Source organism: Erythrolamprus reginae, chromosome 2, assembly GCF_031021105.1.
Source record: "Erythrolamprus reginae isolate rEryReg1 chromosome 2, rEryReg1.hap1, whole genome shotgun sequence".
NCBI classification, from domain to species: Eukaryota; Metazoa; Chordata; class Lepidosauria; order Squamata; family Dipsadidae; genus Erythrolamprus; species Erythrolamprus reginae.
Window position 1 is genome coordinate 45210229 of NC_091951.1, and position 19093 is coordinate 45229321.

At 42.5% G+C, this 19093-nt stretch overlaps 1 protein-coding gene across 3 annotated transcripts in view; it reads left to right on the top strand.

The window, feature by feature from the left end:
- The first annotated feature begins 376 nt into the window (after positions 1-376).
- LAMB2 (laminin subunit beta 2) overlaps positions 377-19093 on the top strand; it is a 116722-nt gene continuing 98005 nt past the window's right edge. For 2 of the 3 annotated variants that reach the window (XR_011557922.1, XM_070738060.1), the window contains exons 1-3: positions 472-624; positions 16004-16173; positions 17503-17638. Coding sequence is in view for 2 of the 3 variants with exons in the window: in XM_070738060.1 (XP_070594161.1) it covers positions 567-624; positions 16004-16173; positions 17503-17638 (364 nt within the window). In the remaining variant the exon portion in view is untranslated. Of the gene's footprint in view, positions 625-16003; positions 16174-17502; positions 17639-19093 lie in introns of all 3 variants that reach the window. The other variant, XM_070738059.1, reaches the window with a different exon arrangement.

The following is a 19093-nucleotide window of genomic DNA, read 5'->3' on the forward strand; positions in this document are numbered from 1 at the left end:
GGATTAATTTTTTCAGTTCAATTTTCATTCCATTGTGTGCAGAAATGTTCGAACTTGTTTCCAGGTGAAAAAAGCTTTCAAAAAGACCAAATATAAGTACCTAAAATGATCAATTTGCAGTCCGGGTCAAATAGACCCGGGAACATAAGATTAGGGATTTTTTCTAAACAGAACAGCAGGGTTAAAAAAATATATTTTTGAGCTTTCGGATCCCGGCAGAATCCGGCCCGCGCTTTTCCTTTGGCCCTGTGAGGGAAACTTTTTTCCCCCGACGGAGTTCAATGTTTGTGAGGCCGGTGTGAAAAAACGAGCTGCTATATTATTTCCCCTCAGCTGAGCGCTCGGGGAGGGGCGGCAGCGGCTGCTGAGGGGGACTGAGGGAGAAAGAAAGGAAGGAAGGAAGAAGGGCGACCCGGGCCAGCTGGCAGTCCCGAGTCAGAAGCGCCGCCCGGGGGGAAGCGAAAGGCTGGGCCGCCTTTGCCCTGCCCCGTCTCCGCCTCAGAGGGGTTCCCTTTTCCTCACAGCATCCTTGAGCTGTGTCGCCCTGTGGCTCGGCTCTCCTCGCCATGGCTCCCTCCAGGACGACGGCGTCGGATATCCGATTGTGGGCTTTCCTCCTGGCAGGTGAGGCGTCTTTTCCCTCGCCTCCATCTCGGGTCCCTCACTGAGTTTTATTTTATTTTATTTTATTTTACTTATCTGTTTTGTCAAGTACGTATCGGTGGTATACAAAGAGGGGGCACAATATGAGGTTAGTTAGGGGGAAAGATCAGAAGCAAGGCGAGAAAATATTATTTGACTGAAAGAGTAGTAGATGCTTGGAACAAACTTCCAGCAGACGAGGTTGGTAAATCCACAGTAGCTGAATTTAAACATGCCTGGGATAAACATATATCCATCCTAGGATAAAATACAGGAAATAGTATAAGGGCAGACTAGATGGACCAGGAGGTCTTTTTCTGCCGTCAATCTTCTATGTTTCTATATAACGATATTTATACAATATTTATACCTGTATACTGTACAATGATACTAGTAAAAGAGAAACATTAGGACAGGGGACGGAAGGGCACTCTGGTGCACTTATGCACGCCCCTTAATTACCTCTTAGGAATTGGAAGAGGTCAACAGTGGATAGCCTGAGGGTAAAGTTTTGAGGGTTAGGTGATGATACTACAGAGTTTGGTAGTGAGTTCCATGCATCAACTACTCGGTTACTAAAGTCGTATTTCCTGCAGTCGAGTTTGGAGCAGTTTGCTTTAAGTTTGCATCTGTTGTGTGCTCGTGTGTTGTTGTGGTTGAAGCTGAAGTAGTCGTTGACAGGAAAGACATTGTAGCAGATGATTTTATTGGGCTATGGTTAGGTCATGTTTAAGGCGACGTAGTTCTAAGTTTTCTAAACCTAGGATAAGGTTAGTTGCATAAGGTATTCTGTTGCGAGTGGAGGAGTGGAGGGCTGTTCTAGTAAAGTATCTCTGGAGGTTTGCTTGTTTGTTTGTTTGTTATGCATGCAAGCCGCCCTTCTCCGTAGACTCAGGGCAGCTTACAACATGTTAACCATAGCACTTTTTAACAGAGCCAGCCTATTGCCCCCACAATCCGGGTCCTTATTTTACCCATCTCGGAAGGATGGAAGGCTAAGTCAACCTAGCATTTTCTACAGTGTTTATGTCCAAAATGCGGTGTGGGTTCCAGACAGATGAGCTGTATTCTAGGATGGGTCTGGCAAAAGTTTTGTATGCTCTGGTTAGTAGTGTGAGATTACAGCAGAAGCTACGTAGGATTAAGTTAACAACTCTAGAAGCCTTTTTGGCGATGTGGTTGCAGTGGGCTTTGGCACTTAGGTCACTTGATATGAGTATTCCAAGCTCTTTTACGGAGTGAGGGTTGTCTGTAAGGTCTTGTTTGTTCAGCTTGTATTTGGTGTTCCGATGGGAAATTTGGAGGTGTTCTGATGTTGGAAATTTGTCACTGATTTGGCCTGTCAAACCCTGCTGGAGATGCCTAATTGGCAGGAAGAGTTGTTACACTGGAAGAGAGGAGAAGGGGGGTGCGCCCTCCGGACTAGCTGGGAAGGAAAGAGGAAGGAGAGGAGACCACGGGGTGCAATGATTGTCTGTTGTGGTTTCAGGTTTTTGTTTTTCTTTCCTGAGGTGTTGGTGGGGGGTGTTAAATAGCAATAGCACTTAGACTTATACAGTGTTCCCTCGATTTTCGCGGGTTCGAACTTCGCGGAAAGTCTATACCACGGTTTTTCAAAAATATTAATTAAAAAATACTTTGCGGGGTTTTTCCCTATACCACGGTTTTTCCCACCCGATGACGTCATATGTCATCGCCAAACTTTCATCTGCCTTTAATAAATATTTTTTTTAATAAACTTTAATAAATAAACATGGTGAGTAATAATCTGAATGGTTGTTAAGGGAATGGGAAATTGCAATTTAGGGGTTTAAAGTGTTAAGGGAAGGCTTGTGATACTGTTCATAGCCAAAAATGGTGTATTTACTTCCGCATCTCTACTTTGCGGAAATTCAACTTTTGCGGGCGGTCTCGGAACGCATACCCTGCGAAAAGCGAGGGAACACTGTATACCGCTTCACATTGCTTTACAGCCCTCTCTAAGCGGTTTACAGAGTCAGCATATATTGCCCCCCAAACAATCTTGCTCCTCATTTTACCCACCTCGGAAGGATGGGAGGCTGAGTCAACCTTGAGCCTGGTGAGATTCGATCTGCCAAACTGCTAGCAGCCGGTGATCAGCAGAAATAGCTTGCAGTACTGCACTCTAACCACTGTGCCATGGTGTCTCTTAAGTAGGGCCGAGGGATCTTGGAGAGACAACACCTGCCCACTGGAAGGCACACCAAAGGGTTTTCAGTCTAGGTTTGGGGGTTTCAGTATAGCAGTCCACTCCGAATTAGTGTAGGAGATCAGGGGGGGACGACTAGGGGGGTGAGATGCCAGTAGGAGAATGGTCCCTCTATTTTGGGGGGATAAATGAAGATGAGGGAGTCCCAACTATAGGTAGTCCTCAACTTACAATCACTAGCCGCAATACTAAGCTAGCAATAGCATTTAGATTTTTATACCGCTTCACAGTGCTTTACAGCCCCTTATAAGCAGTTTACAGAGAGTAAGCATATTGTGGGTCCTCATTTAACCAACCATGGAAGGATGGAAGGATGAGTCAACCTTGAGCCTACTGAGATTCGATCTGCCAAACTGCTGGCAGCCGGTGATCAGCAGAAGTAGCTTGCAGTACTGCACTCTAACCATTGTGCCACCGAGGCTCTTTTTCGGTAATACTGACAGATTAACAGAGTTGGAAGGGACCTTGCAGGTCATCTAGTCCAACCCCCTTGCCTAATTGTAATTGAGCCCCAAATTTCTGTTGCTAAGGGAGAAATTTGTGAACAGAGCAGTGCCCTTCTGACTCCTTGCCACATTTTTTCAGTTGAATCACTTTGAGCTGTGAAGTTAGTAACATAGTTGTGAAGTGACAACTGTTATTAACTTAACATCACCGTTGACTTGGCTTGTCAGAAAGTCACATGACCCCTTGGTTGGAAAAGTGGACTCTCGGCTCACTTTTTTCAGTGCTGTTTGTAACTTCAAACTAGGTCCACAAATAAATTTGTAAGTCAAGGATTGCCTGCAGCCTTCTAAGTTCTCAGCCTTTTCTTCACCACGGAGCCCGCAAGAATGATCTCAAAATTTAAATCCTAACATTTCTTCAAGCTTTTACTGACTCTCTGTGACAACATAAGTACACCAGAATGCCTACCGTCCCCTGTCCTATAGTCTCTCCTATATCTCTTATATCTTTTCTGCTATTCTCTCTAGTTATATTTTACCCCTATATTTTCTCTTCTATTCTTTCTTTGATACATTCTACTCGTATATATCCTCTATAACCTTCATTGTGTATTATTGTGTACTGTATTGGACAAAACAAACAAATAAAAAATAAATAAAACATTGTGCCCCCACCCAAGGAGTTATGCAGACCACAGGTTGAGAAACATTATTTTAGAAACATAGAAACATAGAAGACTGATGGCAGAAAAAGACCTCATGGTTCATCTAGTCTGCCCTTATACTATTTTCTGTATTTTATCTTAGGATGGATTTATGTTTATCCCAGGCATGTTTAAATTCAGTGACTGTGGATTTACCAACCACATCTGCTGGAAGTTTGTTCCAAGGATCTACTACTCTTTCAGTAAAATAATATTTTCTCATGTTGCTTTTGATCTTTCTCCTAACTAACTTCAGATTGTGTCCCCTTGTTCTTGTGTTCACTTTCCTATTAAAAACACTTCCCTCCTGGACCTTATTTAACCCTTTAACATATTTAAATGTTTCTAAGTGAAGGTTGGGAGGTAATGTTGGGGATGGCCACTTTTAAATTGCGCAGAGGGCAGAAAATCAACAAGTGACTTTTTCCAAATGCTGTGATATGTATTCCCACCCCTCACCCCACCCCGCTCCGATAACCAACAGCTCAGTCCTATGACTGTTTGTGCAAGATAAATTTTCAAGGAGTGAAGGGGAAATATTGAATAAGTGCTGGACTAGAGATGCGTTCCTTTCTTTTTTTTACAAAAAGTTTTATTTATACACGTATGTACGTAACACACAAAACAAAAGACATTTAAAAACATTGGATATTTGTGTAGCAAATCTGTGTTTGTTTATTTATTTATTTATTTATTTATTTATTTACTTACTTACTTACTTACTTACTTACTTACTTACTTACTTACTTACTTATTAGATTTGTATGCTGCCCCTCTCCGTAGACTCGGGGCGGCTAACAACAATAATGAAACAACATATAACAAATCCAATATTTAAAATACAGTAATTAAAAGACCCTTATTTAAAAAATCGAACATACACACAAACATACCATGCATAAATTGTATAGGCCTAGGGGGAAGGGAATATCTCAATTCCCCCATGCCTGACGGCAGAGGTGGGTTTTAAGAAGTTTACGAAAGGCGAGAGGGGTGGGGGCAATTCTGATCTCTGGGGGGGGGGAGTTGGTTCCAGAGGGTCGGGGCTGCCACAGAGAAGGCTCTTCCCCTGGGTCCCGCCAAACGACATCGTTTAGTCGAGGGGACCCGGAGAAGGCCAACTCTGTGGGACCTAATTGGTCGCTGGAATTCGTGCAGCAGAAGGCGGTCCTGGAGATATTCTGGTCTGATGCCATGAAGGGCTTTATCGGTCATAACCAACACTTTGAATTGTGACCGGAAACTGATCGGCAACCTGTGTTACAGAACTGTGTTACATCTCTTATTTTGCTCACAACCTATTACATAACTATTTTTGCCAAATTATTATAAACAAGTCATATACATTGAACTTACTTCTATGTCTATGGTAATGGGTTAAGGGAAAATAGACATAGGATTAGGCAGAGATGCCTTCCTGAGAGCCAAAGAGCTTGCATCATATCCTCTGTGAAGATAAATATCACGAATATCACGGTGCGTCTGTCATAGGAGCAGTGAGGAAAGCCTCCCCTTACCTATAAATGGCACGTGGCATGATGTAGATATTTACTCCTAAATCTCCCTGATTTAATTCTAGTACAGTATTAATCATGGGGAGGGGAGACTCATTTGTGGTACATCCTTACCAGTGGAAACAGAGTTTTATGCTTGCAAATATGAGTGGTGCCTTTCTCAAGTAGATTTCGACTCATCAATCCTTATTTATTTTATTTTATTTTTATTTTTATTTTTAGTTAGTTAGTTAGTTAGTTAGTTAGTTAGTTAGTCCAATACACAATGAGGGTTTTAGTGGGTATATATCTATATACACATAGTAAAATACATGATGAAGGTTATAGAGGAGATACTCATAGTAAAATATATCTAAGAAATAATAGAAAAGAAGATATAGTAATAGAACATATCAATGAAAGAATAGAAGAAGAGATATAGGAATAGAAGAAAGGTATAGGAGATACAGCAGAGCAATAGGACAGGGGACGGAAGGCACTCTAGTGCACTTGTACTCGCCCCTTACTGACCTCTTAGGAATCTGGATAGGTCAGCCGTAGATAATCTAAGGGTAAATTGTTGGGGGTTTGGGGATGACACTATGGTGTCTGGTAATGAGTTCCACGCTTCGACAACTCAGTTACTGAAGTCATATTTTTTACAGTCAAGTCTGGAGTGGTTAATATTAAGTTTAAATCTGTTGTGTGCTCTTGTGTTGTTGTGGTTGAAGCTGAAGTAGTCGCTGACAGGCAGGACGTTGCAGCATATGATCTTGTGGGCAATACTTAGATCTTATTTAAGGCATCTTAGTTCTAAACTTTCTAGGCCCAGGATGGATTATAACTGAGAGTTGTAATCCATTAAAAGACTCAGGTGGGTTTATCGATTGCCTATTTTCAATCTGTCGACCTAGTTAACCTCCACATCTTCATATCTCCCCCCCCCCCAACCCCGGTAATGCCTTTGGAGTCCATGGAGTGTGTGGTCTGTGCATTCCTGATTTCTAACCAGCCTTGGTTGTGGGGAAGTTGCACACCCATTTCCACCAGCTGGAGCCTTTGTTCCCAATTCCCTTTGAAGTTTTGGCTCCAGAGGATTTGAGGCTCAGGGAGTTGGCCAGCTGCCTGGAAGCACTTGCTGCACCACCCTGGCAGCTGAGACGACCCTGCTTGGGGTGTGGGAGACTGGATTTAGGAGAAGCAGGTGGATTGGAAGAATAGAATAGAATAGAACAGAACAGAACAGATATTTTTTTTTAGAGTTTTTAATAGGAAAGTGAACACAAGAACAAGGGGACACAATCTGAAGTTAGTTGGGGGAAAGATCAAAAGCAACATGAGAAAACATTATTTTATTGAAAGAGTAGTAGATCCTTGGAACAAACTTCCAACAGTAAATCCACAGTAACTGAATTTAAACATGCCTGGGATAAACATATATCCATCCTAAGATAAAATACAGGAAATAGTATAAGGGCAGACTAGATGGACCATGAGATCTTTTTCTGCCATCAGTCTTCTATGTTTCTATGTTTCTAGAATAGAATTCTTTATTGGCCAAATGTGATTGGACACACAAGGAATTTGTCTTGGTGCACATGCTCTCAGTATGCATAAAAGAAAATATACATTCAAGAATCATAACGTACAACACTTAATGATAGTCACAGGGTACAAATAAGCAATCAAATCATATTAGCAACCAGTCAATATAAATTGTAAGGATACAAGCAACAAAGATACAGCCAAACAGACATTTGTGGGAGGAGATGGGTGATAGGAACGATGAGAAGACTAATAGTAATAATATTGCAGCTTTAGTGAATAGTTTGATAGTGGTGAGAGAATTATTTGTTTAGCAGAGTGATGACATTCGGAGGGAAACTGTTCTTCTGTCTAGTTGTCTTGGTGTGCAACATTTTGAGGGTAAGAGGTTGAAACAATTTATGATGTCCGGAATGCGAGGAGCCCCTTTTTGACTCGTGCAGTATACAGGTCCTCAATGGAAGGCAGGTTGGCGGCAATTGTTTTTTCTGCAGTTCTGATTGTCCTCTGAAGTCAGTGTCGGTCCTGTTGGGTTGCAGAACCAAACCAGACAGTGATGGAGGTGCAGATGACAGACTCAATGATTCCTCTGTAAAATTGTATCAGCAGCTCCTTGGGCAGTTTGAGCTTCCTGAGTTGGCGCAGAAAGAACATTCTTTGTTGTGCTATTTTGATGCTGTTTTTGATGTTAGGTGACCATTTTTGTTTCATCCTTGTCTCGTACGTATCTGATCACTGTTGTGTCATCTGTGAACTTCAGTAGTTTAACAGATGGATCGTTGCAGTCATTGGCATATAGAGAGAAGTGGTAAGAGTACACATCCTTGGAGGCCCCCTTATGCTAATTGTACAGGTATCTGATGCAATTCTGCTTAGCTTCACCTGCTGCTTCCTGTTTGTTCGGAAGCATGTGATCCACTTACAAGTGTGTTCAGTAGTGATGGGCGAACCAAACCCGCACAATTCGGGTCTGTACCTAATTTTGCGGTGTTCGGTATGCCGAACACGAACCCAAAATTTTTTCAAAGTTCGGGGTCGTGTTCGGCATTCGGAGCTTTGATGTCACCGGCAGGTTGCTAAGGATGCCAAGGTGATCACTTCCTGGATTCCATGGAATCCAGGAAGTGATCACCTTGGCATCCTTAGCAACCTGCCGGTGTCGTCAAAGCTCCGCCCCTGGAATCTCTTCATGGGAGGGATTCCCCATTCAGGTTCAAGTTCGGGTTGGGTTCAGGTTCGGGCGAATTTTGTGTAAAGTTCGTCCGAACCTGCCGAACCCGAACGCCGTTGGGTTCGCCCATCACTAGTGTTCAGGTGCCGCTAGCTGATTTATCTTACAAGAGCGTCTGGAATGATGGTATTGAATGTTGAAATATAGTCTACAAGTGCTTTGCATGCCATCCTGCAGGAAATGCTTGAGGGGGGGTGGACAGAAAGTCATGCCCGTGGCCATCCAGCAGCCCCCCCCCCTGCTCACACAATTGTGATTCCTGCTTCAGGCTGTGCCATCACCTCCCCACAGCAGCCTCTGGAGAGGAGACGTTCTCTGAAACTCTGCCATTCTTCACAAATACAACTCTCTGCCCCCACATCTCTGGCCCAGGGCCAGGCTGGCCGAACAACAGAGCCAATCCCGGCTTAGGGTTATTTCTGGCAGTGCTGCAGCTTCCGCTCTCAGGCCTAAAGGAAGGGGAGGGCGGCTTTGACATTTCTCTTTTCCAGTCCCACCCTTGCGTGAGCCATAGAAACAGGTGGAAGAATTGGGAGGAAGAATCTGGAAGAAGAAAGAACGCTTTGATCTGAGAGATCTGCTGGGATCTTTTAGGGCCAAGTGTGCAATTTGTTTCTGTATATGAGGATCACCGAACTAGCAGCTGTCTGGGGCAGAGTGTAGATCAGACCTGGGCAAAGTGCGGCCTGGGGGCTGGATGCGGCCCGCCCGCTGTCTGTGACCGGCCCGCGGAGGTTGGAAGGAAGGAAGGAGAAAGGAAGGAAGGAAGGAGAAATGGAGGGAGGAAGGAAGGAAGGAGAAATTCTCTTTCCATGCCCTTTTGCAAAAGTCCAATAAATGGTCATTTTTTAATTGTTCATTGGTTTCATTGGCCTTTCCAGGAAATTTAAAGCAAACCCCCCACCCCACCTCTCAGGTGAAAAAAGGGGGAAGAGGAGGAAGAAAAGGAGAGGGGCGTCATACAAATCTAATAAACAACAAAAAAACAAACAACCCAAATCTACTTTCAGGCAAAGCCTCCACTATGTTTTCTTAACTGATAATGCAGGTCAGTTGAAGAGAGGCACCTGAAATGAATATTTTGAAAGAGAAGTAAAGAACTGCTCAAAAGCAGAAATAAAAGGCAGAAAAAAACCAGACAGATAGAAGCTTCTCTCCATCTGGAGAGGGAAGGAAGGAAGGAGAAATGGAGGGAACAAGGAAGGAAGGAAGGAAGGAAGGAAGGAAGGAAGGAAGGAAGGAAGGAAGGAAGGAAGGAGAAATGGAGGGAACAAGGAAGGAAGGGGTGGGCAATTAATTTATAATTATAATATAATTATAATATATAATTATATAAATATAGTATAATATAATATATAATTATAATGTATAATTATAATATAATTAACTCAGTTCTACCCAATAATATACAGTATTGGGTATAACAGAGTTAATTATATTAATCTGGCCCTCTAAAACCATCCCAATTTCTCATGCGGCCCCATGGCAAAATTAATTGCCCACCCCTGGTGTAGATAGATGGAGGACCATGACAACAAAAACCAACTGCTGGTTCTTGAATTTGCAGCGCGTGTTGGAATCTGCCCTCCACCTTCTTCTCATTCTAACATCAAATAGCCTTGAGCTTCATTCCCCAAGAAGGGGAGTGCGACTCCCCTCCATCACAAACCAAATTGAAACCATTCCAGGTTTACAACCAGCTCTGGATTGATTACAGGTAGCCCTTGACCTACAACAATTCAGTTAGTGACCGTCTGAAGTTTCAGCGTCATGGAAAGTAATGGCGAAAATATAACCAGGTTTCACAATTAAAGAGAGTTGCAGCACTCGCATGGTCACAATGTCCAAAATTCAGATGCCTTAACTACTGCACCAATCTCTGGATATTACTTTCTTTTCTTTTTTTTTTAAAAAAGAACATTTTGTGTGGGGCTCTTGTAAACTTTGGTCTAAGGCAGTTTTTCAGTTCGCATCTGCTTAAAACAGAGTTTCAATTCATTTGAGTCTGGTATTAAGATCTCAGGCTTTCTTTCTAAAAATAAAATGAGGGGGACGAGAACAATTTGAAAAGCATCTCTTAAATCTGGAAAAATAAACAGCCAAGCTGAAGACCACCCCTGTTCTGTCTTCGTTAAAGTCCAAACCTTCATTAAAATGTGTTTATATGCAGAATTCATGTTTTTGGGGGGTATTTGGAGGGAACTTTGCTGCAGAACAAAATGATTTGACTCCCTTTCCCTCCCTTCCTCCATTAGACTGAGAAAGACATCTCTGGTATGATGGTATGTGATGATGGATGTTATTTGGGGGAGGGGGGTTTAGGCGTATTTAAGTTAAAAAAAACTTGACTGGGGGCCAACTTGCTATGGAATGCATAAGACTGTGTGGAGTGTTTGCCAAACGCTCCCTGTATACTATCAAAAAAGAAGAAAAGTCAAAGACTTTTCCATCAAATGGAAAATAAGCTGTATTTACAGGAAGACCCTGTTTAAAAAATAAACACAATAAAACAGGTCTTCTTTCCAAAATCTATTTCTTCGGAAGTCCTGAAAAAAATACTTCTTTCCTAGTAAGAAATAGAATGAATTGAAGATGCGTACTCTCTTTAAAATGAGAATTATGCAGCTAATAAAACATTGTGATTTCAGGGAAAATATCTTACATGGTTACCTGTAAAAAATAAACACACTAAAACAGGTATTCTTTCCATAATCTATTCCTTCAGAAGTCCAGAAAAAAATACTTCTTTCCTAGTAAGAAATAGAATGAATTGAAGATGCGTACTCTCTTTAAAATGAGAATTATGCAGCTAATAAAACATTGTGATTTCAGGGAAAATATCTTACATGGTTACCTGGAAATCATTTCCATTTAGCCCCCAGAAGATCACTGCTCAGTAAACATGCAGATGATTGAGCCATACATTTTTCTGATTAAATGTAGTGAATTTTGATGAAGTATTTACCGGTAGCTATGTCTGCTCTGCCTTTTTTGTTGGTCTTCTCCTTTAACTTTCGGAGGTGTTGTTAGAGTTCTACAGTAAATCCTTTCTTTTCTTCAGATGCCTAGTTTAAGTGGGGCCCCCACTACTACAGCAAAATCTTCCCCTGATTGCAAGTAGTCCTTGTGTTATGACTATAATGGAGCCTGGCAATTCTGGTCATAAATTCGTAAGGCAGGTTGTCACACGCATGATCCAATTTTACATCCTTGTTTTCTGGGGGTCATTAAGTGAATGCCATGATCGCTAGCCAAACCCATCATTAGCTATGAATTGAAACTCTGTCTTAACCAGATGTGAGCTGAAAAACTGCATTGGACAAATGTTTACAAGAGCCCCACTCAAAATGTTATTTAAAAAAAGAAAGTAATAAATATATACATTTTAATAATTACGGTAACTTTATTAATTTTTTGAGCAAAACCCTTTTAAATCATGGTCACGTAACTGCAGGATTTTGCAAATGACTGTAGTCACAGGTCAGTTGCTAAGTGTCCAAAACTCAGTCATGTGTCTAAAGGCAGGCGCGGGGGGGACAGTAGGATGCTTGGTTATAACCAGTGATGGGCTGCCAAAATTTGTACTACCACACTGTGGGCATGGCTTATGCATTTTGTTTCAACATCTTTCAGTGCAAATTGGGTGCTCTGGGGTGGAGCTCCAAATTTTACTACCGGCACTGCATCCCTGACTGTACCCGTAGGAGCCCATCACTGGTTATAACCAGTAGTGGGTTCCTACCGGTATGGTCGACGCCGTTGTACCAGTAGCAAAAATTGAGCTGCAGGTGCATCTCTACAGCTTTGGCGTGCGCACATGCATCCGAGCGAGATGTTACTTCTGTGTATGTGCAGGAAGCAAAATGTCACGAGAGGGCACGTATATGCGTGCGATTTCAGCAATTTTTTCCTTCTGCGCATGCACAGAAGCAAAATAATCACTGAAATCTCTCTCGCACGCATGTCCCCTTGCGAGATTTTGCTTCCTGTGTACGCGCAAAAGCAAAATCTCACTCAGATTATTATTTTATTATTATTATTATTATTTATTAGATTTGTATGCAGCCCCTCTCCATAGACTTGGGGCGGCTCACAACAATAACAAAGACAATGTAAGAACAAATCTAATAATTTAAAAAACACTAAAAACCCCATTATTAAAAGCAAGCATACACACAAACATACCATGTATAAACTGTATAGGCCCGGGGGAGATGTCTCAGTTTCGCCATGCCTGACAGCAGAGATGGGTCTTAAGAACTTGACGAAAGGCAAGGAGGGCGGGGGCAGTTCTGATCTCCGGGGGGAGCTGGTTCCAGAGGGTCGGGGCCGCCACAGAGAAGGCTCTTCTCCTGGTTCCCGCCCAACAACATTGTTTAGTCGACAGGACCCGGAGAAGGCCAACTCTTTGGGACCTAACTGGTTGCTGGGTTTCGTGCGGCAGAAGGCAGTCCCGGAGATATTCTGGTCCGATGCCATGAAGGGCTTTACAGGTCATAACCAACACTTTGAATTGTGACCGGGAATTGATCGGCAACCAATGCAGACTGCGGAGTGTTGGTGTAACATGGGCATACCTAGGTAAGCCCATGACTGCTCTCGCAGCTGCATTCTGCACGATCTGAAGTTTCCGAACACTTTTTTTCTGAACACTTTTCAAAGGTAGCCCCAGATGAGTACGCAGGAGACGTGGAGCTGCCATGCAGCGCACTGGGAGAGGCAACCCCTGCCTGGTTATAACATAACCATTATAACCGTTTGCGTGCCCGTTATAACTTTGAACAGTCAATAAATGGTCAATTGTAAGTTCAAGACTGCCCGTAAAGTAATTTTCCACTTGGTTGCTATGATGCTCCCTTCATCTTCTGTCCAACTTTAAGCTTAATTTATTTTTAGCTGCTGGGATAGTATTAAAAAGAAAAAAAAATCCCTCATTCCCTCATGGAATTCACTTCCAGAAGAGGTCGTGACAGCTGTCAGCCGGGATAGCTTCAAGGCAGGATTAGACAGATTCACAGATGCCAAGTGTATCGGTGGTTATTGAAACGGATGTCCATGTGACGCCTCTATATTGGTTGAGGCAGGCAGGATTCCCTTGAGTACCACTTGTTGGGGGTCAAAGGAAAGGGAGGGTCTTGCCTTCTCTTTCTGCCCAAGATCCCCATGGACAATTGGTGGGCCACTGTGTGACACAGAATGCTGGACTTGATGGGCTTCGGCCTGATTCAGCAGGGCTCTTCTTACGTTCTTATTCCCACACCATTCAGGGGCTAGCTTTATGGTGTGGAAAAATAGTTAGGTTTTACCAGTTTAGACATGGGAGCCAAAGTTAGGTGTTCAACGGTGGGAGTCAGGCTGGGTTTTCAAGTTGAATCTGACCATAATTTTGTGGTCACACATCTGGTCAGTTTCTGAATGCTGCCATTCTGCTGTTTTTGCTCCTTGAAGAGCTGGACATAGCTCTCTTGGGAAACTGCTGGGGATCTGGAATAACATGAAAGAGTATACTATGTGAAATAATGTATATACGGTATATATATAGAGAGAGTGCAGTGATAGTGAACCTTTTGTTGCTCGGGTGCCAAAGGGGTATGCGCATGTGCCCACACCCATAATTAAGGTGACCAATCGTCCTCCTTTAGGGGGGACAGTCCTTCTTTTGTAGGTTCTGACATTCCTTGAAAAATATCTTCCTACCTTTCCTCCTTTTCAATATTTTAAAACTAATCTGTTAACCTCTGTATTCAGAGATGCTGTTCTGAACTGTTACGCGTCATGTTCGGAAAGACGCGATTATGAAACGCACGCGCAGGGCACAGGAGAACTTCACGTGCCTCGCATTTGTCTCCCACCATTGCCCCTCTATTATACTTTGTGTTCACTTCTAATGGAAATACGAAATTATTTCTTTCTCAGTGAATATTATAGCTGCAGCACGTACTGTAAAATTCAATATGAAGGATATTTCTTGCTCCGAAATTTTCAATATTGGTTCTGTTAGTTCTGTTAGTAGGGAATCTTACATTTTATTCAACTTGTGTTGTATGGTTCCAATGTTGGTTTTAGAATGTTTTTAATATTAGATTTGTTACAATGTCACTAATTTTTTGTGAGCTGCCCTACATCTGCAGAGAGGGGCGGCATACAAGTCTAATAAATAAACAAATAAATAAATAAATTATTTTGGGGGTTATTAATTTGAAAAGCTCTTAAGGCACTTGGGTCTGATGATTAGAGAAAAAAAAAAAGAACAGGGGCGACAAGATAACAGTATTCCAGGTATTTGAGAGGCTGCCACAAAGAGGAGGGGGGTCAACCTATTTTCCAAAGCATCAGAGGGCAGGGCAAGAAACAATGGATGGAAACTAATCAAGAAGAGAAACAGCCTGGAATTTAAGGAGAAATTTCCTGACAATGAGGACAATTAATCAGTGGGTTGACTTGCCTCCGGAAGTTGTAGATGCTCACAACACTGCAGGTTTTAAAGAAGAGACTGGACAGCCACTTGTCTCAAATGGTATAGGCTCTCCTGCTTGAGCAGGGGGTTGGACTAGAAGACCTCCAAGGTCCCTTCCAGTTCTATTCTGATTGATTGACTTTATCATACAATGGAGTCAAGGCAGAGGATCAGCTGGTGAGGAAGGGAGTAGAGCCAGAGGGGGCTTTGCCTGTTCTGTGTTGCACAAACATAATGACTAAAAGATAAACCACACATTTCTGACCATAATCCCTTAACATCTGGATTAATATCACTGTTCCAATTCCTCAATATAATTATTTTACCCATCTGTCACGGTTAATACAACCACAATTCCTGATTCCTAAGTTTAGATCAGCAGTGGGTTCCTCTTACCCACATATACTGGTGCGTTGCTCACACATCCTGGTGATTGGGGCCCTTGCGCATGGCTGCACACACACACACACACACTCACACAATTTGCTTCCACGCATGTGCGGGAAGCAAAAAAGTTGGAAGAATCTTGTGAGGGGATGTTTGCGCGCATGCGACTTCAGTGACTTTTTGCTTCTGCGCATGCAAGTGTCACCTCACAAGATTTTGCTTCTGCACATGTACATGTTTTTTAAAAAGATAGAACTTTGTGATGAACCGGCGAAGACGGCACCAGTACTGTCAAACACAAATTGTGCAATTGGCGGGCCGCTACCAGAACAGCGCACCGTAGCGCACCGGTAGGAATCCACCACTGGTTTAGATACAACATCACACCAACATCATTAATATTTAGAGATTTTCCCATCAACATATTTACATAGATTATTATAAAATAATAGCAAACAATCACATTTCATATGGGTCAGTAAGCCTGCACATTTCTTTGATAAGTTTGTCTAAAATTTCAGATATATTCTTTGGGGAGTCTAGCATATCTTAAAAACATTTTTTTGTTTAACTTTTATCTCCAGATCTTAGATTTCTTTTTTGATGGATGCTAAACATATAATGCCCTGCCTGACCCAATCATTTGCTCTTGAATAATTATGCAGTAGAAAAAGCTTCTCTTCCAATAATTTTTCAGTTGGAAAACTACTATTTTATATTACCTGAAACTCAGACTTTGCTTTTAGCAAATCCAAATACTGCTAATGGAATCTTATTCTCCACTTGTAATTTGGGTCCCACAATGGTTCAGTGCTTCCTAGGGCCCTATCCTAATAATATATTCTTTTGGTACCTTCTGTCACCACAGTGCTGGGAGGGGTGCTGTGCCAGGAACCTGAACATGCTCATGGCTGTTCCCATGGCAGCTGCTACCCAGCCACTGGCGATCTGCTGGTAGGCAGGGCTGATCGACTCTCCGTCACTTCGACCTGTGGCCTGCGACACCCACGGCCTTACTGCATTGTCAGTCATTTGCAGGTGAGTATTGGATAGCAAAGGTAGGTAGAGATGATGATGATGATAATAGTTTAAATTAAATTAAATTCATTTATGATGATTAAATAACTAGATAAATAATTAATTTAATGTTAGTTCTAATAAAAAATAGAAGCATGAATTTCACGTTTAATGAATAAAAGTAAATAATTTATATATTTGGATGTTATCTTAACAGGTCTTACGTCCTTGATTATTTATTTATTTATTTGTTTGTTTGTTTGTTTGTTTATTTGTTTGTTTATTCATTCACTCACTTATTTATTTATTTATTTATTGGATTTGTATGCCACCCTTCTCTGAAGACTCGTGGCGACTCACAACATAATAAAAAACAATATACAATATCAAAATCTAAAATCCAATTAATATAATTGACCACTCTAAAAACCCTGGAACATTAAAAATCATTCATTCACGTTCAACAACAAGCATACCTCGCACTCGTCGGCCGGAAGCTAGGGTCTAGTGACATAGATGGGTTTTCAAGTTCTTACCGATGGCGAGGAGGGTGGGGGCAGTACGAATCTCTGAAGGGAGCTGATTCCAGGGGGCTGGGCGCCCCACAGAGAAGGATTAGGACTTCAAATGTTAAGATTTTACCAGTCCCAGGCTGTAATTGAATTTCTGTTCATTAATAATTCTACTTTGCAGGACTTGGAGCTAATTTTTTACAGTACAAAAACTGATAGCTCCTCCTCTATATGTTTATACAGTGGCGCCTCTACTTACGAACTTAATTCGTTTTGTGACCAGATTCTTAAGTAGAAAAGTTTGTAAGAAGAAGCAATTTTTCCCATAGAAATCAATGTAAAAGCAAATAATGTGTGCGATTGGGGAAACCACAAGGAAGCTGGAGACCCTGTTTCCTCCCAGGAGATTCCTAGAGAGGCACAACAGAATCTTCTCCCTGCCTTTTCCGGCCGTTTCCTCCCAAAAGATTCCTAGAGAGGCCCCACAGAGCTTTCTCCCCACCTTTTCCGGCCCTGTTTTCTCCCAGGAGATTCCTAGAGAGGCCCCACGGAGGCTTCTCCCTGCCTTTTCCAGCCCCGTTTTCTCCCAGGAGATTCCTACAGAGGCCTCATGGAGGCTTCTCTCTGCCTTTTCCGGTTACAGTTTCGGAGGCTCAGGTTTGTAAGTGGAAAATGGTTTTTGAGAAGAGGCAAAAAAATCTTGAACACCCGGTTCTTATCTAGAAAAGTTCGTAAGTAGAGGCATTTGTAGGTACTGTATGTGATAAAAATCAAGTTTCCTTCCAAATCATAAAAATGGGGAGAACAATCTCTACCTGGCTCCATTTTTTTTAAACAGGATGAGAAAAAGTGTTTTGTGTGCGACTCACGTCGACCTTATGATCCTGCGTCCAATCGTAACAGCCATCGCATTGAGAATGTCATCACTGCCTTTGCTCCCTATCGGAAGAAGACCTGGTGGCAGTCAGAGAATGGTAAGAAATGGAAATTTCCAGACATAAATGCCAGGATGACAGGTTTTTGAGGAGTTTTACAGGTAGTCATCAGTGCAAATCAGTTGTCCAGTCTTTAAGGTGTCAGTGCTGATGATATTACCTGGTTTGGTAATGAAACATCTGCAGGAAAGCAACCAAGCTCAGAGAATATCAAGGACCCTTCCTGGAGTATGGGACTATAAGGATCTCTAGCATCTGTTTTATGGATTGTTGTTGAGTCATTGTATGAGTCATGGTATGTGTCAGGGTTCCAAATAGCATCCGAAACTAAATCACACATCGGAGATGTTCTGCCGGGCTCTCTGATAGGAGCCTCCCGAAAATTCAAGGATACAAATTTCAGACACACACACACGTTTGAAAATTCAAAACAATGGTCTTTATCACAAAATGCCAAATAAACTAAGCACTCTTTTTGTTTTGCAAAGAGCAGTCGTCCCAAAACAACCGGGTAGTCTGTACAATTTCCCTTAAGCAGTCATTAAGTACTTAACCAGCAGCTGTGAAGAAACTTCACACCCCTTCTTTTTCCAACGAAGTGAGACACACACACACACACACGCTGCTCTGCTTTGTTTTCCAAGGCGTGAAAAAGCAACAAAGACCAGAAGACACAGGATTCCTGACGAACTCCGATCAGATATTCTTCCACATTGGCCAAACCCGCATGCTGCTATTTATAGCAGCAGCCCTAATTACTGGAGCCTCACCCAAACACAGGTGGCCTCACTTATTTCCTGTAATATGTTCTTACTTGGTCTCTTCTACGCATAATTCTGCGCTTGCGTGGGTCCAAAATGTCATCATCCGAAACAATGGAAGATAAGGGAGAGTGACTGCCTGGGCTTTGTGCCAAGCCCTCCTCTGCCGAGTCACTTCCACCTTCTTCTTCATCCAAGGAAACTGAACTCTGAACTGATTCTGTCGGCAATAACACAGGCCTGAGACATGTTGAATTTTCCCCTGCATCCACCTCCTCATTCCCTGGGGCAGGAGCTGGGCCAGAGCCAACCACAACAGGAGAGAAACCCGAACCTGAAGTCCCGTGGGTTTCTCCATCCAGTTTAAAGTTCAATCCCTTGTTCCCACACCCACAAATTCATCACATGGCCCAGTCTGGTTTTGCCATCGTGTCCGGTCCTCCCATCAACTTCCGGGCAGGTGCTGAACAGAGGATGACCTTGAGATCTAGATCAGCCCCTTCCAAACTCCCATAGCACTAATACTATTCTACATTCTAATATGTGGCAGTCTCCCTCCCTCTCTCTCTATCCCCACCATTAAAAATCATCTTTCCAATCAGCCACCATGTTTCCTGTGTCTTTCTCCCCACTTGGAACTGAATCCAAAATGGACATTTCTTCCAACACTATATTTACTGGCAAGACTCCTGGATCTGCATAGCCGTTTTCTCCCTTGCTGCGCTACCGCGTG